Source organism: Syngnathus leptorhynchus, chromosome 11 (genome assembly GCF_054491065.1).
Source record: "Syngnathus leptorhynchus isolate UIUO chromosome 11, UIUO_Slep, whole genome shotgun sequence".
In the NCBI taxonomy this organism is placed as follows: domain Eukaryota; kingdom Metazoa; phylum Chordata; class Actinopteri; order Syngnathiformes; family Syngnathidae; genus Syngnathus; species Syngnathus leptorhynchus.
Window position 1 is genome coordinate 8671858 of NC_141205.1, and position 27798 is coordinate 8699655.

Below are 27798 nucleotides of genomic sequence, written 5' to 3' on the forward strand. Positions count from 1 at the left end.
CAATGTTGGATATAGATAAAGTCTGTAAAGAGGTTTTCCTTCATTAATGAACTCAGGCATATGTTTTGCCATCTCAGCTTTGCTACTTGTTTAGTTGATTTGCATGGTAGCAAGTTGGACCGCTTTAAATACCTGGGAGCGCAAAAGTGAGGTGAGTAACACCAACTCAGCTGCCCCTTGTGGAAAAAACTTGCTGCAGACGGACAACGTCTCGGTGCCAAAGAGAGGTATGTGAACAATCGCTTGCTGTAGAGATTAGCATAAAGAATCCACGTGTAAATATTTTGTAACTTGCAACTAAAAAAAAATCAATCACAGAAATCGGTTATACATGAAGGTATTGTAACCAAATGCTGTTCATGTGAAAATTCATGGACAACATGACATTGATGATGTGAAAAAAGGAATAAAATAAGGATAACATTACATTTTAGCATTACAACTTAGATTTTGTACACGGTGGTTTATTAACACAATAAAATTATTTTCATTGTCAGTGTTTTGCTTTTACTGCTTTTTAGTGACCCTTTTACTTTTGTTTTTTGCTCTGTAATATAGTACTTTATTGTAGCCCCCTAATATAATCTATTTGGTTTGGTCCAAACTAAAGGTCAAAATGGAGCCCATACAATTAAACACATGGAACGGCAGGACCAAAGCAGTGGCTGCACCCAAAAGGCAGCAGAGAGAGCAATGGTCCAGGAAAATGGAATACATCTTGGCTGTTGCAGGAGGTGTTGTTGGCCTGGGAAATATCTGGACATTCCCATACCTTTGCTACAAAAACGGAGGAGGTAAAGAGTGGGTTAGATTCCACCTCTGGCCGTCCTTGTGTGGAGTTTGCATGTTCTCCCCGTGCCTGCGTGGATTTTTCACGGGAACTCCGGTTTCCCCGCTCATCCCAAAAACATTTTGCCAAAACTAACTTTTTAACCTTCATACAAATACATTCATAAAAAACAATGAAGATCAGTCATTCTCTAAGAACTGTCATTTGTGTTTCATAGGAGTCTTCCTCGTACCGTATTTGTTGTTCTTCTGCACATGTGGTGTGGCCCTCTTCTTACTGGAGACATCGCTGGGCCAGTACACCAGACAGGGTGGAGTGGCATGCTGGAGAAAAGTCTGTTCTCTGTTTCAAGGTCAATGAATGAATGAATGAATGAATGAATGAATAAATGACTACTTTCCATCTATGTAGCCTTAGGATACGGACACCAGCTGTTTCTTTTCTACTTGGCGTTGTGTTACATCATCCTACTTGCTTGGGCCTTCCGCTACTTGTTCTCATCCTTCTTATCTGAGCTCCCCTGGGCCAATTGCCTCAACAGCTGGAACACAGGTACCGAGAGCTGTTTTTTTGGAAAACAAGCGCTGATCCTAATTTCACTTTATTTCTTTATTTCACTTCATAAATGAAGACAAGTGTTTTGAGTACAGACCCAATCAAACACTGCAAGAATTCAGAAATGGCACATCTTCAGTTGTAGAGTATTGGGAGTAAGTATAACATCATAGAAGACTCAAGTGTGTCTTTTGGTGGATGTTTCTGATTGATGTCTGGACCAGGAGGAGAATTTTGGGATTATCAAGTGGAATTGAACATGTCGGAAACATTCGATGGGACCTGTCCCTTTGTCTTCTTTTTGCCTGGCTAGTGTGTATCCTCTGTATTTGGAATGGCGTAAAGACCACCGGGAAGGTAAGGTCTGGCAGATTTTTTTGTATGCGGTATGCACAATATCTCACACACCAACGATTAAAGAAATATTAGACATGCCTTGTTGCTTTACTCTAGGTAGTCTACTTCACCGCCACATTTCCATATGTCATGTTGTTGGTGTTGCTTGTTCGTGGTGTGACATTGCCGGGAGCCAAGGAAGGAATCAAGTTCTACCTCTACCCAGATGTATCCCGGCTCAGCGATCCAATGGTACCATAATAGTCTACTTTTCACTGGCGGGGTTTGCTTTAAGACATAGTAGATGTCAAACCTAGGGCCCGGGGGCCAGATACGGCCCGCCACATCATTTTATGTGGCCCGCAACTACAAATTCTGCATGGACTTCATGTGTCAATACTAAAATAACAAATTGTCTTCACTTTTGAAAAATAGAGAAATTGCTAAGAGTTCTTAGTCATGTGTGATTTCAAAACTAGCTATCATCAGTTTGTTGTGTAGCCTATACTGTATAAAATAAGGCATTGACAGTCAGAATGTCCCTCAGATTGAATCTATGATACAGCCCGCAACAAAAATGAGTTTGACACCCCTGCTTTAAGAAGTGAAAAAATACATCTTTGGCAGGTATGGCTGGATGCCAGCAGCCAGATCTTCTACTCCTATGCAGTCTCCCTCGGGACTCTGACAAATTTAAGTAGCCACAACAAGTACACAAACAACTGCTACAGGTATACATCTCGTCATTAGCAGTTTAACATGACGTTGTCACTGCAACAAAGTACCCTGTATACAGCTAAATCTATTCAAACTTGACAAATACTTTTGCAACAGTTGACTATATTTGTTGTGTTTTCTCAATAGGGACTGTATTTATCTGTGCCTGCTGAATGGGTTGACCAGCTTTGTAGCCGGCTTTGCTGTCTTTTCTGTTCTTGGCTTTATGGCAAAGGAGCACGGTGTGGATATATCCATTGTGGTTGAATCAGGTGAAGATAATTGGCCGTACATTTAAAACAGAAGCTTACTCACTGTCAAGTGTCAATGACTTGTGGTCTTTTCAGGTCCGGGATTGGCATTTATCGCTTACCCTCCCGCCGTGGATCTGATGTCTTTTCCTCAACTTTGGGCCATTTGCTTCTTTTCTATGATCATTTTTATAGGAATAGATACTGAGGTAAGACAAGCTGAAAAGAGAAAAAAATTTACTGAGTTGAAATAAAATGTATTGTTATAACAATCCCCCTCACCCAAACAAAAGGTTTGTGTATCTATGTTCTCACCACAGTTTATAATTATAGAGGCACAGGTCACAAACATAGTTGAAATGTTCCCTTCCATCTTTGGAAATGAATATCGACGTAAACTTCTTCTTCTTGCAATTGGTATTGCCAGCTTCTTTGTAGGCCTTCTGATGGTTACAGAGGTGAGCAATCAAGCTTCATGAAATATAATGGGAGGAAAAAAAAGACAAGATCAATTATTTGATGACAATTGTGCTCTTAGGGAGGCCTCTATGTTTTCCAGTTGTTTGACCACTACGGCTGCAGTGGGATGAGTCTTCTCTTTTTTGCCATTCTCGAGTCCGTCTGCATTGGGTGGTTTTATGGTATGCACTCTTGGATTGGTTCCTTTCACTAAGCGCTGGGGTCTTTCTAAATATGCATTTAATCATATTTTCTGAAGGGGCAGATCGTTTGTACGACAACATAAAGGATATGATTGGCTATCATCCTTGGGCTTTTATGATATACTGTTGGCGGTACCTGACACCAGCTATCTGCACTGTAAGTATTCGCAAAGAAGGTCGGCCTCTATTGTTCTACTAACACGTTTTTTTCTATGGCTCCATCTGGTGGTCTCATAGATACAAACATTCATACATATCTTTTATCGACTGGTTTCTTTTAGTGCACTTTGGTATTTAGTTTAGTAAAATACACACCGCTCAAGTTCAGGAACACTTACGAATACCCGTGGTGGGGATACGCAATTGGAAGACTCCTCGCTCTGTCGACACCAATTCTAGTGTTGCTGCAGATGCTCTATGCAGTCAGTGTCACTCCTGGAACGCTGAAACAGGTAAGAAAATCTGCAAAAAAAGAACAACACATACAATATGGAGGTGATACGCTTATAAAAAAAAACGTGGATGAGGAATTAAGTTCTTGTGCATTTTTGTACCAACTGAGCCCGTTTTTTTTGGAACACACATCATGTTATCCAGCCAGTTAAGCATTTTTGATTGAAGACAGAATTGACTTGAATGTTTTCACAATAGGATAACCCTGCTCTGGATCTGCTTGAAGCATGTTTGTATCATGTAAATCATTTGCCACAATAAAAATGATGAGCAGAAGAGTTTGCAACTTCAAAGGGCAGTCTTGGTACTACACTTGAATTTTTTGAATTATAATTATTTCTAATCCCTGCAGAGACTGAAAATTCTGAGCACACCAGCAGCAGACTTACCTTGTCCCGCATCGAGGAAAGCAATGAATCAGGAGGAGGACTGTCAGTTGTTTATGCATGCCGGATAATAGAATATTGACTCATCACAGATTGAGACAAAGCAATATTGGCGTAACCGTTCTTATCATAGTTGACTTTAATTTTCACATAACATAAAGAGTAATAGTAATTCAGACGCAGAGACAATCAATTTGGAACAAATTCACAATGACATGATGTTTTTTTTTTCTTTATTGTTGTCACCATTGAATAACATTAAAGTTAAATGGATCTGTGCCTCACAATGATCAATGGAAAACCTCAGTGTGTTCACAACATGGAGTCTGTCTGTTCAAGTACATAGTTGCCCGATTTGGATGACGAAAGATCTTCAGATGGAGTGCAAAGGATGGTGAACCGCTTGAAAGAAAGAACGAAGAATGTTTACGATTACTTTAAAAATATTTGGTGTGGATAGAATCCATTCTATGGTTAATATTATGATAATGAATCCAAATTAAATCAAAGCCTTACCTGACGAAGAGTCCCGGGAGTTCTAATCAGTTTGTACACCATCCATATAGGAACGATGAGTGTGGAAGACAGTACAAACAACCAACCCAAAGCATAACCCCACGACGGATACTCAATGGTGTCGTTGAACTTTAGAGGTTTGTATTTCACCAAGGAGAAGATAAATGTTCCCTGAAAAAACAAAGAGATGTATATGTGTAAACAACGACAGTGAACCTTGGCTAGTTTGACCGCCATTTTGAATCACGGCTATCGCTCACTGTCATTTCTTGGATTTCTTTCTATCGAGGTAACTTTGTTTGGCTCCAATAAATGATTCACAACTTATTGAATGATGATTGGTTTGATCCAAACATCCAGTATGCAGTTATGATACAAGACACATGTTTTTTTTAATTATAGAGGCTATCATGAGATAATTCATTTCATTCATTTCTCAATAGAAATTGTTGATCATCTGTTGTTATCAAAAATTGCCGCACCTTAGGGCTGCAGGGTATTCCGGGTAGAGATGGTTCAGCAAACTCTGAGTCTAACCGAAATGAATGAAATGAATAAATGAATGTCTCTATGTAGAAAACTTGATATATGTGGTCGGAGAATGTTGCTGATTTGAATGATGGATACACGCTTCATTACATCCCTTAGCTCATTACATCTCTTCTGAGAACTGGAAACCCAGAGATTCCCTGATTTCAGGCGTAACAAGCCTACTTTCTGAAATACCACCCAGGTCTACAGTCTTGTTTACTTTCTGTCACCATATCGGCTGTTGCGCAATAGAAACTCCCGGAACTCCCAGTGAGAAACGGTGTTGTTTGCCAAGTTGCCACAGAAGGACATTTATCATTTTAAATAAAAAATATTTAAAATGAGGACGTGGCAATGTTTACGCTGAGCGCTCTTAGGCCTGTTTGCATATTAAAAAAAAAAATAGATCTGAATGTTTGTCTGTGTGGTTTGTGATTAGTTGGCAAACAGTTTAGGGTGTTACCTGCCTACTGCCCCAAGTCATCTGCCAGTGACCTTCATGAGGATCAGCGCTTCAGAAAATGAATGGTTGGATGGATGTATACTTACCATGCAGACGACTGGAGTGACATATTTCAAGGTGTATTTAATCAGCGGTAAAGGCCTGTATCCAATCATGTCCTCAATGTTGTCATAGAAACGATCTGCTCCTGTGGTCACATGGTGAAATGATGGTAAAAAACTTTGACTGACCAGGACAGAAACCATGTGAAATGTTAAATCTACACACCATAAGCCCACCCAATACACACGGACTGAAATACGGCAAAGAGAAGCAGAGTCATCCCGCTGCAGGAGTAATAGTCAAACAACTGAAAGATGTACAATCCACCCTGTGTGAAGGGAGACAACTTTAGAATCATTACAACTATGGAACCGCAGAAAGTAAGGATCATTCTCCCTTACCTCGGTGACCATGGAGAGACCGATGAAGAAACACACAACAGTGATGAGGAGAAGAAGTAGTTTGCGTCGATGGCCAACATAGAAGACGGAAGGTTTCATGTCACAAATTCCAGTCACAAGAGCTTCCATCAGAACAAACTGAACAAGAGACATTTTTGTTACAAACTATGTTCACGTTTGCATACACTTTGAGAATTAGCATATATGACAACCTCACTGTCCAATCCAAGCAGGATAATCATGGTGAAAAAAAAGATGGCCCAAAGCTGTGGAAACGGCATCATGGACACAGCTCGTGGGTAAGCGATGAAGGCCAGGCCGGGACCTGCGGCGGGAAAAGAGCGCTTTTGTGATCACATTTCCTTGCAGGTACAATGAGGGACGTTTTACCTGATTCTGCTACTTTGGATATATCCGTGTTCTGCTCATAAGCCATGAATCCAAGAACTGAGAAGATTGCAAAACCGGCCACAAAACTGGTCGTGCTGTTCAGCAGGCTCAAATAGATGCAATCTCTAAAATGCACAACAACAAAATGATCAACTCTGCAACTAAAGTCCAAGCCAAAAGTTTGTATTTCCATCATAAATATTGGCAAATTTTCATTCGTCCATTTTTCTACAGGGCATATTGTCATTGCGGTTGTGGGTTAACTAAAACTTTGCTGACTGGGTGCAAGGTAGGGTATAAATATGTATTTTCTCACAATAACATTCACAGCTATAGACAAGATAGTCTTCAATTGTTCAGGTGTACATCAAGTCGTACTGATACAACAGGTTTCATGTCAACTTACTTGTAACAGTTATTGTTGTACTTGTTATAGCTTCCAAGCGCCGTCAAACAACCGATGCAAAGAGCATAAGAATAAAATATTTGCGTGCCGGCATCCATCCAGACCTGCCAAACAATGACATAAGAGGCACGTCGGTAGTAAATAAATCATTTTGGGAGATTTCTCCTGAGCCTTGGTCTTGCCTCCCTCCTCCCCTGCAATTGGGTCCCCCACGGTCATCCATACAAACATTGAACCCTGACACAGGGTCAACCTTTTTAAAATTTGTGTGAAGATTTCTTGTTATGGATTACTGTGTTTTGATATGTCATGTCATGTCAACCGATTGAGAGGCTCATACCTGCGGATCAGCCAGGCGGGATGGTTCTGGGTAGAGGTAAAATTTGATGCCATCTATGGCCCCGGGTAGCGTCAGCCCACGGACAAGCAGCACGGCCAACATCAAGTACGGAAATGTGGCCGTGAAATACACAACCTGTCAGACCGAGTCGGAAGTGAAAACAAAATTCCAAATTGCCTTCTGATCCAATGCTTTCCAGCAGCCGGACAGACAAACAGACAGACAGACACCTCGAGGTAGACTGTGTGTAAAAATGATCTACCTTTCCTGTGGACTTCACTCCTTTCCACACGCAGAAGTAACAGATGATCCAAGAAAAAAGAAGAAACAGAGCCAACTCCCATCGAACATTACCCATTTCGTGGGCACTTCCCGTCATGTTCAGTACTCGTCTCCTGTGGATCGCATTAGCCTTAACATTAGGCACTTTCCTAACTTCTTTGTGTTCTTTTTGTTACACATTTGAACTTACTCCCAAAACTCCCTCACAGGGCTTGTTGCGTTTTCTGTCACAGTCCAGTTGAGAACACGACTTGGGCTGAATTCCAAACATGTCTCTGTTGCAAAGACAGCCATCATACATTGTGTACAGCTGATGTACTTGTACATGTATAAATACGTATCGTGATTAATTATGAGTTAATAATAGAAAATGTGATTAATCGTGATGAAGTATTTTAATCGCTTGACAGCACGCACACACGCACGCACGCACATACCTGTGTTCCAACTGTTTCTGCAGCTTGCCCATGGAAGCTGAGAGGTGAAGGAAGAGAAGAGGTACACAAATGCCCACACCAATATGATGATGTAATAGACGCTAAAGTATACAATTACAACCAGAGTTCCATAACCAATCCCTAAAAGAAAAAAACATCGTCATATAAATTTCAAAATCATGACATCATCAAATTGACGGCCAAATAATGCAGTAAGGCAACAACAGCAAACAAACTAAATGAATATCACTCAAAATAGAAGGAAATATCTTTTCTCACAGCTCTTATATTGGCTGTAATTTGTTCAAGTTGTTTCACATAATGCCAAAGCTCAACAATGCATTTTTACCTCCAAAGAGGGGACAGATTTGCTTCCAGCAGGTAATGGCGCCCTGTTTGGTGTACTGGCCCATAGCGATCTCCAGCAGAAATAGAGGGATGCCACATGCAAAGAGGAAGACTACATAAGGGATCAAGAACACCCCTGGTGAGGGGAAAAATAAAGAGACATATATTCAATACAAAAACAACACAAATGATAAATACACAACTGAATCCTCCAATTAAAATTGAAATAATCCAAATCCCGGTAAGTGATAAAAATGTCTCACCTCCAGATCAATTATTTATTTTTTTGCTCATTAACTCTATAAATGGGTGTCTCCTAATGCTCCTTTCTCTCCAAGATGTGCATACACTCACGGGCTGACAACGAGGCACTCTAAATAGGCCATGTCAGCCCACAATTGCCTTGTTTTTCCAACTCACCGCCTCCATTTTTGTAGCACAGGTAAGGAAACCGCCATACATTTCCAAGTCCAATGATTTCTCCAGCAACTGCGAGGAGAAACTCTCTTTTATTTGACCACTCTCCTCTGGCCAGAAGGATGGGTCCGGGAGAGGCGGTTTTCTTCTTCGCCTTTAACTTGACCTCTGGGTCATTTGGCTCTTCCATGGCACTGCAACAATGTAACCCACAGTTAAGATTAGCAGAAGCATACTTGTTTTGATTGAGGCTGAACCTCGAAAAAAAAAAATCAACAATGAACTCATTTAAATACTTTAAATAACATGTATTTGATGACACCATTTCTCACCGTTTGAGGTAACCGGAGCAAAAAGATAGCATTAACACATAAACCGGGCGCAGATCGTAAATTGCGTTCCGATCTCCGATGACAGGTGCGCAGCATGCAGAGATATTCTTTAACTCACATTTTATTTGTAGTGTAGTCTTTTCAGTGTGGTGAGATAAAAGATACCTGCGTCATCGCCACACCCTTTCTACGCCTACCCTTACTTAACAGTACCATTACAAATAGGCACGGCAAAAAAAAACCGGTTCTCAATGTTTTACTCCTTTGCCATCATTTGCGGTTTTTGGAATGACGGAACAAATAGGTGACAGAAGTGATGTCAGCCCCAAGAATAAATGGGGCTGGCATCATTAGGGTAGTGCTACTTTATAATACAGGCACATTGGAATGTTTTTTTTTATTTTTAACTGGGGTAGATCCAATTAAAAGCTACTTTGGTCAAATTTTTGTTCTCAAATAGTCTAAAAATGACATTTTGCTGGTTTTCGAGAAGGGTTGTAAAAAATGCCTCAAACGTTTGGTAGAGCTTGCCAAAATGGCTTTGTACAGCAAACTGTTTTGTTGACCACATGGTAATTGAAAAAAGTAGTAATGATTATTTTTCAAACTGCATTGTAATTTAACAACTGTCATAATTACTTTGACGGGTGTGACGTGCATATCAAGTTAAGTGTTCACAAAGGTTTACTTTAGACCATCATAATTTGCATCGTTTTTCTGAGCAAACACTGTCTCACCGTGTCAACAGTGTTTATTTTTTTCTTATCCTTAACATCTTAAGATGAAAAACCCACATTATCTGATAATATTATCTGATCTCTTGGAGTTTTTTATAAATATATATCTTTATAAAGGGCCAAAAATGGTACATGTACCTGAGTTGTAATGTATTTTTCTACTTTCCTTTCTTGCAAATATGGACCAAAACGACAAGACCACTGCTCTAAATCAAAGTCAAAGTCAAAGTCCGCTTTATTGTAAAATTCTTCACATGTTAAGGCACACAAAGAGATCGAAATTACGTTTCTCACCGTCCCGCGGTGACTAGACATATTACACAACACATACAAGCAAATAGCACAAAGATTAAAAACAAATAGACAAGAGCGATGAATAAGTAATAAGCAAATAACCCAATAAATAAACAATACATAAATAAATAGACAAATAAGACAAATGACAATAACAAACATTTAAACAGAAAGTAAATATTATGTCATCAAACACAATGTAACGGTGTTTTTTCAATGTTCTATAACAATAGTGTCCAGCGCTTGGGGGCTGGACTCGCTCTCTCTCCATTTTTGCACACATGAGGGCTTCCATGTGAGCCACCCATGCATCTACTTGATATTTCAGGCTTGGCCCCTCGGAGGTGCTGCCCTTCCTTGTTGTTCATCATCCCACTCCTCCTCATCATCGACTCTCCATAGCCCAGTGCAGACGTTAGAAAAATCCATACATGACATTTGCACGATATTGCCAGGGGCCTTTTTATCCACTTCACTTTCCAATATCTGAGTTTTAGTCCAACGTGTGAATGCACATATCAATGGACTGCATGACAGTCGAAGTAAAGGAAGTATTATAGGAGTATTTGTCTTGGGCACTTGGGATTAGAGCACAGATCAGGAATTAAATGGGATCTGTCAGGACTAGCCAGGGGGAAAGTGTTCACTTATTTAACGTTTATAGCAGTGAGAGATAGTGACCCATTTTAACGTGTCGTCATAGATACTGCCTTTTACCCGCTGTTAATTATTGTTGATCAAGTCGTACACGAGTCGTACAAAATGGAAGCGGCTCATGAACATAGTATCTGTTCTGTGGATGCAAAAACAAAGAGCTGTGTCTGGATTACAATAATACATCTACTCAACACCTCGATAAAATCTTTCGAAAAAAGCTCTGCAAATGTTGGAAATACATTCTAGTCAGCATTCAGTGGATCCCAGTAAGCATCAACAAATGTGTTTCATTCATGTTTCTGGTCAGTTCTGTGACGTCTCGTCCTGACCTACTAAATGCTTATGTCCATTTTCCGCTTCCTGTCGGTGTCCGACATCCTGCCACACTTTACATCCGCTACTCGCGTTGCTGTTCAGTGCACTGCCAGCTAATCTCATTTAAGCAATGTGTTACTTGTCACCTGCTTCCAGCTTACGAGGAGCTCAAATCTTGTCTATCAATCTTATTTACAGCTCAGGTACTGTAAACTAACAGCCGACTTACCCGAATCATTACTACAATGTTTATATCACTGCTGTCAGGCCTAAACATTGTACCTTCCAAAATGGTCAGTTTTCAGGAAAAATCATTTTTCAGCCCTTAACATTGCATCATCAATGCGATTTTCAACACTTGGCTGTATACGTCTGTGGCTAAACACTGTCAAGTTGCCAATCCTTTCTAACCTCCACTGACTGACCAATTATCTCCCTCAGAACTGTGAATATGATACGCTTGGGACAATTATCATCACCACTAAGGGAAGACAGTAGTTAAGCATACGGCACATCGAGCAAGAAGATAAAATAAGTGAAGATGGACAAGCCATCATAACTGTTAATGCTATGAGACAAAATATACAACTCCAAACATCCATGAACATCTACAGATCTCCAGATTTTTTTTTTTTTATTGACGCCATACAAAATGCGAATTTGTCCACATGGCTCCTTTAATCTTTGCCTCTCCAAAGATCTCTGCACAGAGGATAGCTTCGACCCGCTATGATTTGCTACACTGCTGTAATCACCTTTGCCAATTGAGGTGAACAGGGGGCACCTTTAACGTAGTATGCACAGACGCTCTGCAATGCACAGACAACCTACTAAACGCCTTGCAATTGCGTACAAGGTGTGAATCCAATTTGTGAGGATTGAAGATTAGGAAGGCTTGTTCGTGACAATTTCTGGACACTAAGCAGATGAACGCAAGCGCCTTGCTCCGGAAATCCCTTTTGTATGGTAGGTATTGTCATATGTACTTATGGATGACACATGGCTTCCTGTGGTTGCTATATGTATTAATGCATTAAAATCCCATCATAAGGCAAAATAAAAAATAAAAAAAATACTAATGTGCAACTTGTTATAGGCCAAGCAATTGCATGATCACTACTATTTGAGTAAGCGAAAATTAGAATAACTGCAGTGACAAAACTTTTTGTGAAATAAATAAAATACAAAAATATTTTTTTTATTTATTTTTTATTTTTTACAAATGTAACTAAAATGAACTTTTTAGAGAGAGAGAGAGAGAGAGAGAGAGAGAGAGAGAGAGAGAGAGAGAGAGAGAGAGAGAGAGACTGACAGACAGACAGGCAGACAGGCAGACAGACAGACAGACAGAGAGGAACGATTAATGCTGGAATGAAGGGGAAACAGTGAGAAAGGGACCGGATTTGACCAAGGGGATCAAGTTGACAAGTCGAGGATTTTAATTTATACTGTAGACAAGGTTTGAGAGATGTACAAACGTAGAGAAAAACCGACAGAAGGAAAGAAAGAGTGTGCAAGTTCTCCATAAATGTGGTCATCTCTCTGCAGAAATTTGCAAAATGCGTCCTAATTATGCATGTTAAAACAACACAACATTGACGATATGTTGTCAAGAAGTGAAAGATAACTAAAGGTCAGAAAAAGGAACACATAACTAATCCAGTCACAGGGTAAGTGCATTATCATTTGAAACCACTAAAGGTTATCCTCTTCTGTCTATCCCAAGCCCTAAGATGAGGGTCATTCAGTAATCACTTTAGCTTCCACATTATTGATTTTATTTGTTGACATCTGTTTTTTTTTTTTTTAATTCAACAGCCAAGCAGATGAAAATTTAACCTTGTGTGTCTTTCAGTTCCATAATTGCTTGCTCAGCACAATTGGAATGGGTGGAATGTCTGAAGACAAAACTTTCCTCTGTCTCTTAATCTTCTTGATTTATGGTGGCCAACAGATGTGCACGAGCCAATGCATTGCGTCCCTAAGATAATGCTCCAAAGCAAGAAAGGAGGAAATGAAAGAAAGAAAGATCTTAAATTGACCAAGCCATTCACCTCATGAGGCTGCAGAGCAGACCTGCGCAAAATATGTACCTGTGAGCCATATTTTGACCCATCCACATTCTCTTACAGTGTTTATGAAATCCAAATAAAATGTACAGTATAGTAAGTAAACTGATTCCTGATAATGATTACAACGTACATAGTTTTCCAAAGTAAAATATTCCCTTGGCGAAGAAAGTTATGAGACGTGGCCTGGGTGTGGACCCATAAGGTGATTAACCTGATCACACTTCCTCTTCAAATCACGGTTAGAGGGCCACAGTGTCTGTTGACGCCAAGCTGTGGAAGTGATAACCTGTAATTATCACAGGAAGCGCTTTCTTTAACCCCCTTTATGTTGATTAACTACTATTTCACATGGATTGAGATGCCGTAAGAGTAAAATCTTTTGTATGCCGAGTGCACGGTACCATCATTTTGGAATTAGTTGCTTAATATTGCTTCGTCACTTTACTTGTTATACACTCCCAATTCAAATTGTTAGGCATGTTTGCACAATCGAATGATCTTGAGGGCATTGCGAATATGATGGAGCTTATGAGAGAGGTTAATATTGGATTAACAACATAATTTGGGGAGAAAAAACAACAAATATTTGATACCGCTTCATCACTTTGGTACACACCCAAGATCCAAATTGTTGCATGCTTGCACAATCAAATGAGGGAACTGTAACTTGACCGAGAGGTCACTATTGAAAGTATTTTGAAAAAAAAAACCAACCCACTGGTTTTACACAAATGTTAGGAAAGTAGAGATTACATTAGTCCAATTGAGTGAAAATCCGTATGGTGAAAGTGGCATATGGCGTCCACATGTCAGTGTCGACTAGCCAATAGCTGGGACTATGTTCAGCGGTCACCATATTACTTTGCTTGAAGACAAAAAAATAATAATAATTACATTTTGACAAGAAAGTACAGATAATGATTTTGGAGATGAGTAGGATCAATTTGTAGTCCTCGAGTTCACTGCCCGGTACCGGTTCATATAGGTCATTTGCTATAGGACCAACAAACTAATGAATTTTTTTTTTTTAATTTTTTTTTTTTAATCTATGTGTCGTGAAGGATTTACATCCCAATCAGGATTAGGGAGTTAAATTATGATACATTCTTGTGGCTCCAAATAAACATTCAAGTTGTAAAGTAAAACATTTTATGTCAAAGTTGAGGAGTGAAGCTGTGAAGAAGGTGACGATAGTAAAGATATTTGTTTTCGTTTTAAAATATTTCGTAGGACAAGTTGCAGCCAATCATTTCCAAGTACCGTGATGGCATCACGGTTTGATCTCTCTGATCTCTCACGTTAAGCTTTCATTTAAATAAAGTCTTAAACTAGGCGTTAGTAACGCAGATATTTATTATTCCAAGCTTCACACAATCACCCAAGACAAGAGTATTTACTTTTAAAATAGTGATTATATAGTCAGTGCATTAAAACTACAAAAATATAATCCATGACCAAGGAAATAAAAGGCGGGAAACAGTTTTTGGCTAATACCAATATTTAATGTTGACATGTGGGTCATAGAAAAGGAAATAAAGTCCCCATTAACTGTAAAAGTGTGCGACGGTTGATCGGGGATTAATGACGTGACCCACACTGCCTTCATGCTTTGGCAAAGTCAATAATTGGTCAGACTTGAGCCGCACGCTGGCTCTCAATCCTCCTGTAATCTAATTTGCCCAATTTGAGGATCACCACAAGGAGGTATAAAACAACACCCGGGGCGACATAAGCCGCTGGAGTGGAGTTTGGCTTTCAACACCGATTGAGACGACACTCTATCCGAGTTTGGACGGACCGAAGCTCCCTCTAACCACCTTAACGATGGGTTGGGAAGGAAACTTTGAGCCGAATGGCACAGAGGGCAAAAACTTCTACATCCCCATGTCCAACAGGACTGGGATTGTTAGGAGTCCCTTTGAATATCAGCAGTATTACATGGTGGATCCCATTTGGTATCGGATGCTGGCTTGTTACATGCTCTTCCTGATCTGCGGTGGAGCCCCCATCAATGGGCTGACATTGTTTGTCACGGCTCAGAACAAGAAGCTTCAAACACCTCTCAATTACATCCTGGTCAACTTGGCTGTGGCTGGTCTCATCATGTGCTCCTTCGGGTTCACCATCACAATCACATCGGCTGTCAACGGCTACTTCATCCTGGGAGCCACCTTCTGCGCAATCGAGGGATTCATGGCCACGCTCGGAGGTAAGAACGTGAATGAAGTGGCGGGAAAAGATCAATTCCTAAGCATATTTTCCTGCAGGTGAAGTTGCGCTCTGGTCTCTGGTGGTGTTGGCCGTGGAGAGATACATTGTCGTCTGCAAACCTATGGGAAGCTTCAAATTCAGCGGCACCCACGCTGGAATTGGAGTTTTGTTCACCTGGATCATGGCTCTTGCATGTGCCGCACCCCCACTGTTTGGATGGTCCAGGTAAACCTTTTTTTTTTTTAATCAAATTTATGCCAGCCCAGTCAAAAGATATCTAAAGGTTGGTGAAGGTCAACAGGCGGGCCACACCCCAGCCTGATATTTTGTCGTGATATTCTAGAGCCCTTAATAAATCTTGCATGTTTCTGAGCTGTAGAAAAAAAAAAGAGTGTTTAACTCCACCCAGATTGTCTAAGTGACCTTCTTGCAGCGCGAACCTAAAGATGACTTCTTAGCAACAATCTGTGGACTTCTCCACAGATACCTCCCTGAGGGCATGCAGTGCTCCTGCGGACCTGACTACTACACTCTGGCTCCAGGCTTCAACAACGAATCCTACGTCATCTACATGTTTGTGGTCCACTTCTTCATTCCCGTCTTCCTTATTTTCTTCACTTACGGCAGCCTTGTGCTTACAGTCAAAGCTGTAAGTAGCGTGACGCACTTAATCACCCATCTGTCGCTCCTTGTTGAATTTGAACCTTGAACGTCTTCTACGCTTTGCTTCAAGGCCGCAGCCCAGCAGCAGGATTCTGCTTCCACCCAAAAAGCTGAGAAGGAAGTAACACGTATGTGCATCCTGATGGTCTTTGGCTTCCTGATTGCTTGGACCCCATATGCCACCTTCGCTGGCTGGATCTTCATGAACAAGGGAGCTTACTTCTCTCCTCTGACTGCTGCTCTCCCCGCCTTCTTTGCAAAGAGCTCTGCTTTGTACAACCCGGTCATCTATGTGCTGATGAACAAACAGGTTGGTGCAGAAGATTGTCTTTACGTCTTCACTTCATTCCTGAACTCTTCTTTTTTTTTTTCCCCCCTTCTAGTTCCGTAACTGCATGCTGAGCACTATTGGGATGGGCGGCATGGTGGAGGATGAGAGTTCAGTGTCCACCAGCAAGACAGAAGTGTCTTCTGTGTCTTAAATATAATGACACCTCAAAATCTATGGACATTTTCCTCATTGATTTGGAAACCATCTCATGAAAAAAAAAAAAAAAACATCCTGGACTTTTGCCAAATGGAATTACGGAAAATGAATGGACACACAAACAAATATCAACCCATCTGTCAATATGTATATATCAAAAGAAAACGGTACAAGAGAGATCCCAGAATGCTACAGAAGTTGCGCATGGTGTCGTCCGTCTGTGTGTGCACATCAATGTGCGAGTGTGAATGAACTGTGACGACACAACACAGAGTATGACGGCACTCCTTAACGCTCGACTATCAAGTTCGAACCCGCTGCGGCACGGCAATACTGGGCCCATATGCGAGGTTATTTTCATGGCATTATGTGATGGTTCATTGGGCTGTTTCAATGTGACTGTTTTTATGTATACTATTTCGCAAAAAAAGAAGAAAAAAAAAACATAGGTTGGAGTAAATAAATGCATGCATGAAAACATTTGTGTGTACTCCTTTGACTTTTGATTTGGAGATGTTTCTGTTTGGGCACACTTCAAACATCTGAAATAATGCAGACTCTCAGTTCCATCTTGACTGCCAACCTGACAGCTGCTGATCTTATCAAACGGTTAATCACAGACTACTTAACACGCAATGGTAGGTCAACAGTGTGCCAATCCAATGTGTGTCAACAGACTCAACTAATATGTTAGAAGTCCTCTAATGAAGGCATTCTGGAAATGGATGCTAAAACAATTCAAAATCAACAGATTATCTTGAAATTAAATGAGCAACTGTCATGGTGGTGTTGCTTTCTTTTCATTGACTGAATGAATTAATGTATTTATTTTTGAATGTTTAAAAAGAAAAATAAATAAATAAAACAGATTATAAAAAAGCTAATACATATTCAGAAAAAGGAGTAGGAAAAATATTTTTTAATTCCAAACCCTTTGTAACACTATAATACTAAATTTTTTGTCATTTTGCACAGAAATATAAAAATATTATTTATTTAATATACCTTATAATCTCATCATCATATAATCAACACAAAATACATAATCAACCACATTAATACAAAATGATCAATTCAATTTAACATTTTTTTTGTACCTACATCTGAGTCCCAACTGCACATTTTCTCTTCTTTATACTAGTTCAGAAATGACTTTGTTTACTTCCTTTTAAAAGGATTCATTTGTGTTCTTTGTCTTATGTCCACCTCCATCCAAGACGATTTGGCAGAACTTCAATAGACTCGCTGTATCAAACATTCTACCTTCTATAGATAATAATAAAGATGATTATTTTTTGGTTATTATTAGGAGTATTATTATTGTTGATTATTGATGATGATGGCTTTAGATGTCAATGGGTAGAAGTCAATGCAGCATGCTGCATTATGCTCTACTGCTCTCTGGAGGTAGAACTTAGTACCACTGGACAATTTTAGAGGATTTTTCATCAAAACAATTAAATATCCATATATATATATATATATATATATATATATATATATATATATATATATATATATATATATATATATATATATATATATATATTTGAGATTTTTGCCATTTGTAACAAATGCGACTCAACTAGGACACAACAACCAGTGTGATATCTATGTCATGGTGTACCCCTTTATTTCCTTCACACGTACTGATTGTAATTGTCAAGATGAGAGCGCATGCACTGTAATTTAGTAGCACAGGCAGGCGGCCCCGGGCACCTGCATGCCATTAGCATTTGTGTGAGGGGCAGCACCCGCAGAGAGGAGCCTCACTTCTCCCCGCCATTTAATTACTTGGACCAGTTAAAGGACTGCTTGCAAACTGAGGTCTTAATAACAAAGTGGGTTTAATTCCAGGCTGATGTTCACTGTGAACAACAGCCTTGGATGGATGGAGATCACTGATGAGTTTTGCCAATAGGACATTTTTGAGACTGGAGTCAACATAAAATGCACTTCGTTCGCTCGAACTTAGAGAATACAATTCATCATTAAAAAAGACACACTGAATTTGTTTTGGTTTTAATGAGCCTCAATAAAAATCATACGGCCCGCAATCTTTAAGTACATTTTCTCTGAACTGTTTACCGATGACAACAAGCAGTGAAGCTGGGCTATCCAAACAACAGCACCTCGTTCGTTTACTTTACGGATGATCAGTAAGGACCTAAGGCCCAACATTTATAATTGAAATTGAATCTCTTCTTTGTTTTGCCTTTGACAAAACAAAAATATTGGCAAGTCGTTAGTGGGATTTTTAGTGATTAGATTAATTGTTTAAATGGGATGAAACAGCCACTGGGAGGGATTATCCCACTGGCCTTTGCAAAGGAGATAATCAAGGTACGCTGCATGGTGCACTCTTTAATGTTCTCCACGTAAAGTTTTATTCATTTAGTATTCCCTCTTTTGCTTTCTGCTTGATGACATTTTAAATTTTTTTTTAAGGGTACAGTCAAGCACAAAATTATTCATACCAGGGGTATGTATGAGTAATTGTGCAACAAAGATAGGCCAACAGTCAAGCCTGAAATAATTGGTGCCAATTTTAATTTGGCTTTACATTGTGGGCAGCCCAAGTCACACCTCTGCAATAATCATCATGTCTATGGCAGATTGCTTACAAAGCACAGATCTTTAATTCCAGCTCATACAAACGGGAGCATTTAGCTTCAAATACAAATCCAATCAAGCCAATCTCGCAAAATTCAATTACACTGAACCAGTCTTTATTTAAAATGAAGCTTTTTGCAAATGGACAAAAGCACAGTGATTACAATCTTGGTAAATGCAACAAAAAAGAAGAAAAAAATGGAAAACAACTACATGTTTTTTCGAGCGTGATAAAAAGATCAATTGTCTGTCATACGGAATGCTGCTCAAAATCTTTTTTGAATTCTGTAGTGATGATCTTGGAAAATTATTGTTTCCTTCTGCAAAGAATTGAGAAGCAATCAAATTTGCAATATTTCATACAAAGACACTCAAATTTAAACGCAGTAGCAACAATATCTATAAGATTGTATTCGTGGGGATTTTGCAATACGAGTGAACACCAAATAACGTTTACTCTATTATTTATTCCTCAATATATTTGTTATACAGCTAGTAAAATTATTAATGACCATATTTTCATACCAGAGATATATAAGGAACCATTCAGAGAATTAGTGAACAACAGCTGAACTACGCACATTATCTGACCCATAGTACCACCACGTACATTTCACACTTATTCAGACCTCATTTTGTTATGTTGTTTGGATTTAATAGATGTGGTCAGATGAAATCAAAAATGTAAGATGTATGAAACAAACATATAAGTGATAAAATAAACATAAGGCAAAATAAATAAAAAAATCAAAAAAAAATCACGGGGCCCCTCCTTTACTGTCTGGCTGGCCGAGATAGGTTTGCGGGAGGCCGTGGCTCACTTGTGATTGGTTGAAGCTGCCTTGCCGGTACATCTGCATACCTATATCCCCTTTTGTCTGCTTCAAATTGTTGTTTTTAAACGGTTGAGGACTAAAACTTTCCTCTTGAAGGTCAAAGCTGCTCTCGCTGTAGAGCCTCTGACGCATTTCTCGTTTTCCAGAAGTGCTCCTGGTGGGATACCTTTGACCCATCTTATACCAGCCTGTCTCTTTAAAGACAAACCAAATGTTTCCAGCCCAAAGGATGACATTGACAAAACCAAAGACCTAGGGGAAGAAAATAAAAAGTCTGAACGTTATATGGATGCTGAAATTGCCGACTTATTTCTACCCACCACAGACGAGTTGAGCCGAGACCAGAGAGGTTCTTGGGCCGCCGTGCATTTGTTCTCCTGAGCCGAGCAGGCGGAGATGAGTAGTAGCACCTTGGTGGGCTTTGTAGCCATCTTGATTTCCGAGAGATCTTTGGCCCAACAACAACTACTGATGAACCACATAAGGGAGAAGATCACTGTCACCGCAAAATCCTGCACACCAGAAGAAAGTGGCGTGAGTTAATTGAACTCCTCCTGGTCTTGCTACATCCAAAGCCAAACCGTTACCAACCACAAGTGGGCCTCTGTTGTTCTTCAAATATTTGTTCTGGTAAAAGACATAAACCACCGTTGCCAGTAAGGAATAGAGGAACGTGATCACGCCCACGCTGACAAAAAACTGAGCAGCGGGGGAAAAGTCGCCATCCAGAAAGAGGATTTCTTCTCTCTTTGTTTCACATAGGGGAGCCCTGAAATGCACTTGTTGTAACCTGCAGAGGAAAAAGAGATCTGCTCTCAGTTTTTGGTTTTGCAAATTATAGTCTGACTAACCAGTCCCTCGCCAAAATTACAAATGCTATAAAAAATATATACATATATAGAGAAAATAAAAGGGATGGATGCTTTACCTTTAATAACACTTAAAGCTTAGAAGCATTTGAATGCTAGAAAGTCACTAAACAAAGTTGCTGGTGTCGCTTTTCCCGCAAGTGTTAATTAGAAGCTTGGCTCAAAGTGACTGACAGTGATTGACAGTGAGATGTTCGCTGTCGCTGCACCTCAAGCGACACCAGCATCCAATTATATTGCATGCTCCCCTCACGCAAATGAAACTGCCATTAAATTTGGTCTAATTTTTTAATTGTGTAACTTTTACAGGGTTGGATACCTTGTTAGGAAAAAAAATCTGAGTGGTGGTTAGGTTACAGGTAAGTATTCTCGAGATCCAGACAATATATTCCACTTTGGTCTAAATGAGCGTACCTCATTTTGGATGCGGAGGAAAGATGCCAGTCCAATTTAAAGGGCCCTTTGTCTGAGATGCTTTATTGCATCATTAGACCAAAATGCACTCGGAGCCAGATCAGTCAAGATTCTAACCTTAAGTGGGCCCTTTTGACGTACCAAAATGTTTCCACTATTGATCTTGTCTAGAAGCGTGCACCCACAATGCCTTGGGGGCTGTCCGCTCAGAGACGGCTTCATTTAGTGATCAACTCCTCAAACGGGGTGCGTCTTCCTCTCGAGAAAGTATCTACTCTTCAAAGTTTGAAACATCAAATTGACAAATTGTGTCATCATTCTTATATATATATATATTGCGTGCCCATTTAAAGTAGATATATGGACAATGGAGTCAATAACATTTGCACTGATGTACTTTGTCAACTCATGAATAATGTAACACTTTCCCGTCAACAATTCTTTAATGGCAACAAGTTGTGAAACGTAAATAGCTCAGCAAGCTATTTAAAGGAGTTTATAAATATATATATATATATATATATATATATATATATATATATATATATATATATATATATATATATATATATATATATATATATATATATTATATATTTTTTTTTCCAAAGATAACATACAGTCCGTAAGACAATTTAAAAATGTTGACATGAAAGTGGAACTTATTCAAAGTCTCTATCTGATAATAATCAAATATCGATTGGAAGGAAGAGTGAATTTTTCATTAACGTCTTTTTGTCCAACACATTTTACTGCTAAAAGGTACACCCAACACACACCATGAAATGAATTTGTTAATATGAATATCATACTCCAAGTCAAAAATGTGTTATTGATCGTAGTCACTGTGTACCTGAATGGATAGCCAAATTCAATGTTGATGCTCCTGTTACTCTGTCTATTATCTGCACAGTCCACTTTAACCCGGAGGTGTCCATGGTAGCCGCCGCATGTTGCAAACGCACAAATGGCAAAAATCTGAGAAGAAGAATATAATAGCAGTAATATGAGGACACTGGCATGAAAAGAAAGACTATCAAGGGACATGTCTGAGTGAATGTGGCTTATTGCATAATGTATTGCCATCAATAAATCACAGGACTGATTATTACAATTTCTAATTGGTTTGAAAACAAAAGCTGAATAATTTAAAGGTAGGAAGTGCTGCTCACTGTGCACTAGAGGGTGGCCGCAGCAGCGCAGGCTGATTCATTTTTGCATCAAACGTTTGGACAGCTGTGCCTTTGCGAAATTCAAAGCAGCCAATACAATCTAAACTGACTATATTTAGCTGACTGCATACAGGAAACAAATATTTTAGATCAAGAATCAATCTCACTACAACATTATGTACTTGCTATTTAAGTGCATGAAACCTGGCTAATCTACTCTAAAAAGTACAGTAAAGAATAAAAAAATATAAACATAATAATGAAATACAACTTATGGGGGGGGGAAAGAGGGAGCTACTTACCGGGGCAAATATAACCATACACATTTAAAAATCCCAGATGTGTGTGGCCCAAGTCCACTTGGTGTCTGCAGTGTTTGTCATCAAGGATGGGATGTGGATAATATGAGGAGAGGATCCAGTGGAGGGGAGGGCTCACATGAGGTACACTAACTTCCCAAAGGAGGAGTCAGATATATTTCAGAAGCGTATTCATTTAGATAAAGCCTTGCACATATTGCCAGCATAGTGAACTCAGCGGGATCTTTCAACAAACTTTTCAAATGATCATCATTTTTTAGGTTTTCTCTCAGTTGAAAGTTATCAAGGCCAAGAAATGTGAATTTGTTTGGGGGGGGGGGGCAAAATTGGCGTTGAGGAGGCTCATACTAGCATGCAACAATTTTATAGACTGGATTGATACTTTTTATATGATAGCTTTCCTCGTGATAGAAAAAACGAGTGCTTTTCAGTGGTAGCAAATCAAAGAATACAATGTGGTACAAGGGCGGCTCGGTGGCGCACTGGGTAGCACGTCCGCCTCACAGTTAGGAGGGTGAGGGTTCGGCCCTCCCTGTGTGGAGTTTGCATGTTCTCCCCGTGTCCGCGTGGGTTTTCTCCGGGCACTCCGGTTTCCTCCCACATCCCAAAAACATGCTTGGTAGGCCGATTGGAGATTCTAAATTTTCCCTAGGTATGAGTGCGAGTGCGGATGGTTGTTCGTCTCTGTGTGCCCTGCGATTGGCTGGCAACCGGTTCAGGGTGTCCCCCGCCTACTGCCCGATGACAGGTGGGATAGGCTCCTGCATGCCCGCGACCCCCGTGGGGACAAAGCGGTTCAGAAGATGGATGGATGGACAATGTGGTACAAAAAAAATGAATTATGTTGCCCTCTTCTGGTTTTAAATTGGCGTTACATGTTTTGCTGAAGTATTTTGAATCCCCATTGCTGCTTGCGTAGTAACTTAAACTGAATTTAAAAGCTAATGAAGATGGCAGCCTTATTATTTAAAGCTGCAATTAATAAATACAATAAATGTGTTGATATAAGTCAAAATTGTACAAAGAGAAATGCTGATAATTATAATAAAGTTTCCTTAAAAGAAGTAACGGTATGATACTAATCCACCTTAGACCTCCCTCCTAATGATTCAAATAAATAAATAGAATAATTAAAGTCTAAAATGTAAATGCTGAAATGTAATTTCAAAAATATTTTCCTTCGTTAGCCTTCATGATAGAAGTGATCCAAAAGAGGGCAGCACCTTATCATCTATTTGAGCCCTCCTGAAGTACTGAACCGTTTTTCATCCCAGAATGCATGTGACAATTGTGACCTCTTGAAGTAACATTTTGTTCATTTTAATGAACTCACCGATGGTTGCACCCAGCAATGAGTATCCTGATGTTGTGTTGCTGTCTCAAGAATTGGATGAGGGTATGAGGACTTCTGCCATAATAAAGTGGCGAGGCTTCATCCCTTCGTTGCATTATTAATGAATCTCTTTCTGGCATCATCTTTCTGCTCCTGCCTGAAAACTGGGAGAGGAAAGACAAGCATAAATCTCTCTTTCTCTCTCTCTATCTTTCCCACTCTCTCTCTCTCTCGTTACAGATTCCAACAAATCTAAGGTACATTTCCGTGCTACGTGTGTAGTTTAAAGCTTCGTCTATGAACTTAATCTAAAAGGCAATATTGAAGATCGGTGGAAAACGTTAGAACTACCTTTTGATGCAAAATGTGGAGGACTTTGTTATGTAAAAGCATTTGTCTGGAAAATGAGCTCCTCCTTGCACCAACAAGCCAATTACTGCTGTTGAAGGCACTGCAGTCAAGCCTCCACACGCACACAAATGCACGCATGTTAGTTTTGCCAGTGTGTGTCGTCATGATGCTCTCTGAGAACTGCAAGGAGCTGCAACACTGACCCTATTCCATCAATCTCACATTAAAAAAAAACAGCATTTAAATATTTCAAAAAGCTCCTCCTGTGAGGCACTGAGCCGCTCTGTTTGACCGTGTGTGTGAGTGCGCATGCGCCTGTCAGTGTAGGCTGCACTTGAGATTCAATATAAATGCGGGACGGCCCATAATTTTTAATCGGGCCTTCTCAGAGGCCCTAACCTGGCAAGAGTCAGATTGATACGCAAATCACGCAAGGGGTTCTTAACAGTATTAATCCGGGACTGGACCACTCCACTGTGATCTGTGATATGCGGAACAATTTAGTAAAAGGTGATTGTGCGTTGTGACAACTTGCAAACTTTTGGTTTGACCAATCACGGCAACGGAAATCTTGACCAGGAAGTTTAAAAAACCCTACAAAAATCCACATTCTCAAAATTTAATTATTACTGAGGTACTGTCTGGCCTGCATATTTTCCCAAATCTGCAAAAAATATTGGGCCTAGTCAAGTTTAGGGCACTATAAGACAAGTTGTAAGCGCAACTAAGCCATATCTGCCATCTAGTGGTGAATGGTGTCACTACAATTTAATACTACAATCGATATATGTTTGCATATTTAGCACCAACAAATTCACATGTTCACCGATCCTCTCCTTTTTTTTTTTTTATTATTTTTTTAAATCATTTTAGTTTTTCATGTTTTGGGAGGGGTCTTTTGTCTCCAATTACCAGCGTTGTATGTGTGCATCTAGAACAGTGAAGAAATTTTGCCTCGCCCCCCTTGCACAACTTCAAACAGCATTATAGGCTCCATGAATCAACAAAGACCATTTCAGAGCTCTCTCTCCTATGCTCTCAATCAATTAAAAAAATGCTCAGTGTGGAAAAAAAAAAGCCGTCTGAGGCAAGTCATGAATATATAAATGTGCAGTTATTGTGTGATATTTCATTCCTGCCGCAGTGTCTGCCGTGTCACGTATGTATACCGCCTGTGTCCAAGCTCCAAGGACGTCAGCACATCAATGCACAAAATTCAACCGTATGCTTGACATAACACGGCAATCCAGTCACTTGTTGCTTTGATTAATTTACTACACGTTCATTTATCTCTTTTGGGATAAAATCACTCAGAGACACTGAAGGATGCAAAAGCCAGGCAAGTCTCTACGACGATTATTAATAATTGATTTATAGCGTAGGGGTGAAGGAAAGTTCAAGTCTTTGATATGGTCTCGGCCCATTAATATTTGCGCAAATTTCAAGAAGCAGCAAATTTATTATCCGTTTTAATCTTTGCTGCTACAGTCTTTTTTACCATCTGGCACAAGTGCTGTATCTGGAAGACCCGAACCAGCATTAAATAATTCTCCTATTTGTAAAGTTGAAGTGCTTCTCCCCTTCAAAAGATCTGAACCTGTGATGACTCAAAGCTTAGATACAAAAAAAATAATCAATGGATCTTGGGTTAATTGTTCGCCTTTGAGTGCGACGATGGTGTAAATGTTCCTCTCCGGCAAAACAGTGTGTTGTCCTTCTATATAGTACATCAACATTTAATGCGTATACACACTCTCGTTAACTCATAGGCACTGGACTGAGAACATCAGTTAATTATTCATGTTTAAAAGGTTTGGAGAATGCCACATCTCCCCGTGGTACTTCAATAGTGTGCAGTCACACAAGACCAAAGGGGATTAGTCTCATCCTACAGGAAAAGTCAACTTATGAAGGTCTATAAAGAACAGCTTGGCAGCGGAAGTGTCTTGAAAGTGCAGTTAGCTCTGGGGAATGAATCCACTGGTCAGATGTAGAGCAGCAGTCCAGCTGTCACCTTCACTTTAATCTCAACGGAGAAGTGTGATGGTCTTTGGTGCCTGCTGAGTTTGCACTTAAGTCTGAGATCTTTATCAACCTGAATGTTATCATTGTACAAAAAGATGGAAAGTTTTGTCTTGTCACTTATGGCTCAATCCAATTACCACCCCTTACGTGTCTCGTCTCGTTCCCCGAGGCTCTAAGTGATGACTTCAAGAGTCTAGTATGTTCCCAATTCCCGGGGGAATTTTTTTTTTTTTTTAAGCCTTTGTCTTCATCTCTCCAAAGAAGAATTAGAGGAAAGGGTGAAACAAAGGTTTATATGGTTAAAGTGAAGGAAAAGGATTTTGCCCGTGTCAGCAGATTCTGAAGTGGTTCCTTTACTTAAAGTAGAAATAGCTAATTAGATTGTTCTAGTCACACCAATCAATTAATCGTCACTTTTTTGTATTCGTATCAATTAAACATCAATAAAAACGTCTAAAATGTAACATCATTTTTTTCCCCATTTTACGTCATGCAAATTTGCTCCAGATGCAAAATATCACCAACATCAAACAAAAGTCAACTGCCAAGTTTTCCTTGTAATATATTCTCTGCAGCCTAGTGGAAACATAGTGTTCCGATAAATATTTTGTGGAAAATGAATTAAAATCTACCTGTATATTATTTTTTTTTATTATTATTTAACTCCAAGCTTTGTTTGCCTCCAAATGGTACCACTTTTGTGGCATTGACTTAGGCGGCTCCACTGTAACGCTCCCCATTCATGTGCTTTCCACCATAGGGAGAGCGGTTGTGCACGACTGTCATCTTAACTCACGCAGGCTGACACATTGTCACTTTAATCATATCATCCGGTCCGCGGGTCGTGTCAGGAAGCAAGACAGTGAAGGTGCGACAGGTTTTTTGCTGCACTCCTACTCCGTTGTGTATTTGTCTCTACAGAAATAAGATCATCCTGCGTTGGCTCATCTTCAGCTGATTCACAATGTTTCAGGAGTTGCATACAAGCCCTCAGGTCTGAATCTGCGCCATAGCAAAAATTAGCGTATAACAAAAGTATTTTTATAATCTTTATAGTAGAACTGCACTGCATTATATTGACAGCTTTTTCTATGAGGCATAACTTTTCACCTACCGCAACAGATAAATGAAACCTGCTAGTATGGGCAGCTTGTGTGGCTGCATTCGGATTCTATTTTCTGTCAAGGGATGTCAGGCAAGGAACTAAAACAGTTTTCCCCCATCTGAGCTTTTTTAATGGCTTCGCTCCTACCCTCTAAATAGGTCTCAGTATTTACTGCTGCCACGCATGCGGTGCTTTGCTCTGACTGCTCTATAACCGGTCTCATCATCAAAGCATTTCCTGCATGGCAGCCATTTTAGGTGTACCGCTGC

General features: G+C 39.8%; 4 protein-coding genes across 4 annotated transcripts; 2 read left to right on the forward strand and 2 right to left on the reverse strand.

The window, feature by feature from the left end:
- The first annotated feature begins 616 nt into the window (after positions 1 to 616).
- On the forward strand, positions 617 to 4221 carry LOC147049367 (sodium- and chloride-dependent GABA transporter 2-like). Its single transcript, XM_085923875.1, has 14 exons — positions 617 to 794; positions 1008 to 1142; positions 1202 to 1342; positions 1422 to 1500; positions 1570 to 1702; positions 1799 to 1933; positions 2309 to 2412; positions 2546 to 2670; positions 2746 to 2858; positions 2970 to 3107; positions 3188 to 3290; positions 3368 to 3468; positions 3593 to 3763; positions 4117 to 4221. Exons 1-14 carry the CDS (start codon positions 617 to 619, stop codon positions 4219 to 4221), a joined length of 1761 nt encoding a protein of 586 aa, XP_085780001.1.
- A 95-nt stretch (positions 4222 to 4316) lies between these two features.
- LOC147049368 (sodium- and chloride-dependent GABA transporter 2-like) lies at positions 4317 to 8913 on the reverse strand. The gene is made up of 14 exons (XM_085923877.1): positions 8727 to 8913; positions 8308 to 8442; positions 7959 to 8099; positions 7712 to 7796; positions 7502 to 7634; positions 7240 to 7374; positions 6900 to 7003; positions 6494 to 6618; positions 6316 to 6428; positions 6104 to 6241; positions 5928 to 6030; positions 5747 to 5847; positions 4667 to 4837; positions 4317 to 4552 (listed from the first exon to the last, which is right to left on the reverse strand). Exons 1-14 carry the CDS (start codon positions 8911 to 8913, stop codon positions 4463 to 4465), a joined length of 1761 nt encoding a protein of 586 aa, XP_085780003.1. The 3' UTR covers positions 4317 to 4462.
- Positions 8914 to 14954: 6041 nt separating this feature from the next.
- LOC147049369 (green-sensitive opsin-like) lies at positions 14955 to 16486 on the forward strand. Its single transcript, XM_085924671.1, has 5 exons — positions 14955 to 15339; positions 15398 to 15566; positions 15825 to 15990; positions 16075 to 16314; positions 16388 to 16486. The coding sequence occupies exons 1-5, from the start codon at positions 14955 to 14957 to the stop codon at positions 16484 to 16486; spliced, it is 1059 nt and encodes a 352-aa protein (XP_085780797.1).
- A 3376-nt stretch (positions 16487 to 19862) lies between these two features.
- synprb (synaptoporin b) lies at positions 19863 to 22756 on the reverse strand. Its single transcript, XM_085923878.1, has 5 exons — positions 22698 to 22756; positions 22077 to 22201; positions 20532 to 20730; positions 20261 to 20452; positions 19863 to 20192 (listed from the first exon to the last, which is right to left on the reverse strand). The coding sequence occupies exons 1-5, from the start codon at positions 22719 to 22721 to the stop codon at positions 19863 to 19865; spliced, it is 870 nt and encodes a 289-aa protein (XP_085780004.1). The 5' UTR covers positions 22722 to 22756.
- Between the last annotated feature and the right edge of the window lie 5042 nt (positions 22757 to 27798).

What these genes read in the sequence shown, in the direction of transcription:
- LOC147049369 (XM_085924671.1), top strand. Translation starts at nt 14,955, where the DNA reads ATGGGTTGGGAAGGAAACTTTGAGCCGAATGGCACAGAGGGCAAAAAC. An exon ending in ATTCATGGCCACGCTCGGAG is followed by an intron (nt 15,340 to 15,397) that starts GTAAGAACGTGA and finishes ATTTTCCTGCAG; the next exon opens with GTGAAGTTGCGCTCTGGTCT. An exon ending in TTGTGCTTACAGTCAAAGCT is followed by an intron (nt 15,991 to 16,074) that starts GTAAGTAGCGTG and finishes CTTTGCTTCAAG; the next exon opens with GCCGCAGCCCAGCAGCAGGA.
- synprb (XM_085923878.1), bottom strand. Translation starts at nt 22,721, where the DNA reads ATGTGTATGGTTATATTTGCCCCG. An exon ending in GAATTTGGCTATCCATTCAG is followed by an intron (nt 20,731 to 22,076) that starts GTACACAGTGAC and finishes TTTCCTCTGCAG; the next exon opens with GTTACAACAAGTGCATTTCA. An exon ending in CTCGGCTCAACTCGTCTGTG is followed by an intron (nt 20,193 to 20,260) that starts GTGGGTAGAAAT and finishes TTCTTCCCCTAG; the next exon opens with GTCTTTGGTTTTGTCAATGT.
- LOC147049367 (XM_085923875.1), top strand. Translation starts at nt 617, where the DNA reads ATGGAGCCCATACAATTAAACACATGGAACGGCAGGACCAAAGCAGTG. An exon ending in GCCTTCTGATGGTTACAGAG is followed by an intron (nt 3,108 to 3,187) that starts GTGAGCAATCAA and finishes TTGTGCTCTTAG; the next exon opens with GGAGGCCTCTATGTTTTCCA. An exon ending in CTCCTGGAACGCTGAAACAG is followed by an intron (nt 3,764 to 4,116) that starts GTAAGAAAATCT and finishes TAATCCCTGCAG; the next exon opens with AGACTGAAAATTCTGAGCAC.
- LOC147049368 (XM_085923877.1), bottom strand. Translation starts at nt 8,913, where the DNA reads ATGGAAGAGCCAAATGACCCAGAGGTCAAGTTAAAGGCGAAGAAGAAA. An exon ending in TACAACAATAACTGTTACAA is followed by an intron (nt 6,619 to 6,899) that starts GTAAGTTGACAT and finishes TGTGCATTTTAG; the next exon opens with AGATTGCATCTATTTGAGCC. An exon ending in GTGTATTGGGTGGGCTTATG is followed by an intron (nt 5,848 to 5,927) that starts GTGTGTAGATTT and finishes ATGTGACCACAG; the next exon opens with GAGCAGATCGTTTCTATGAC.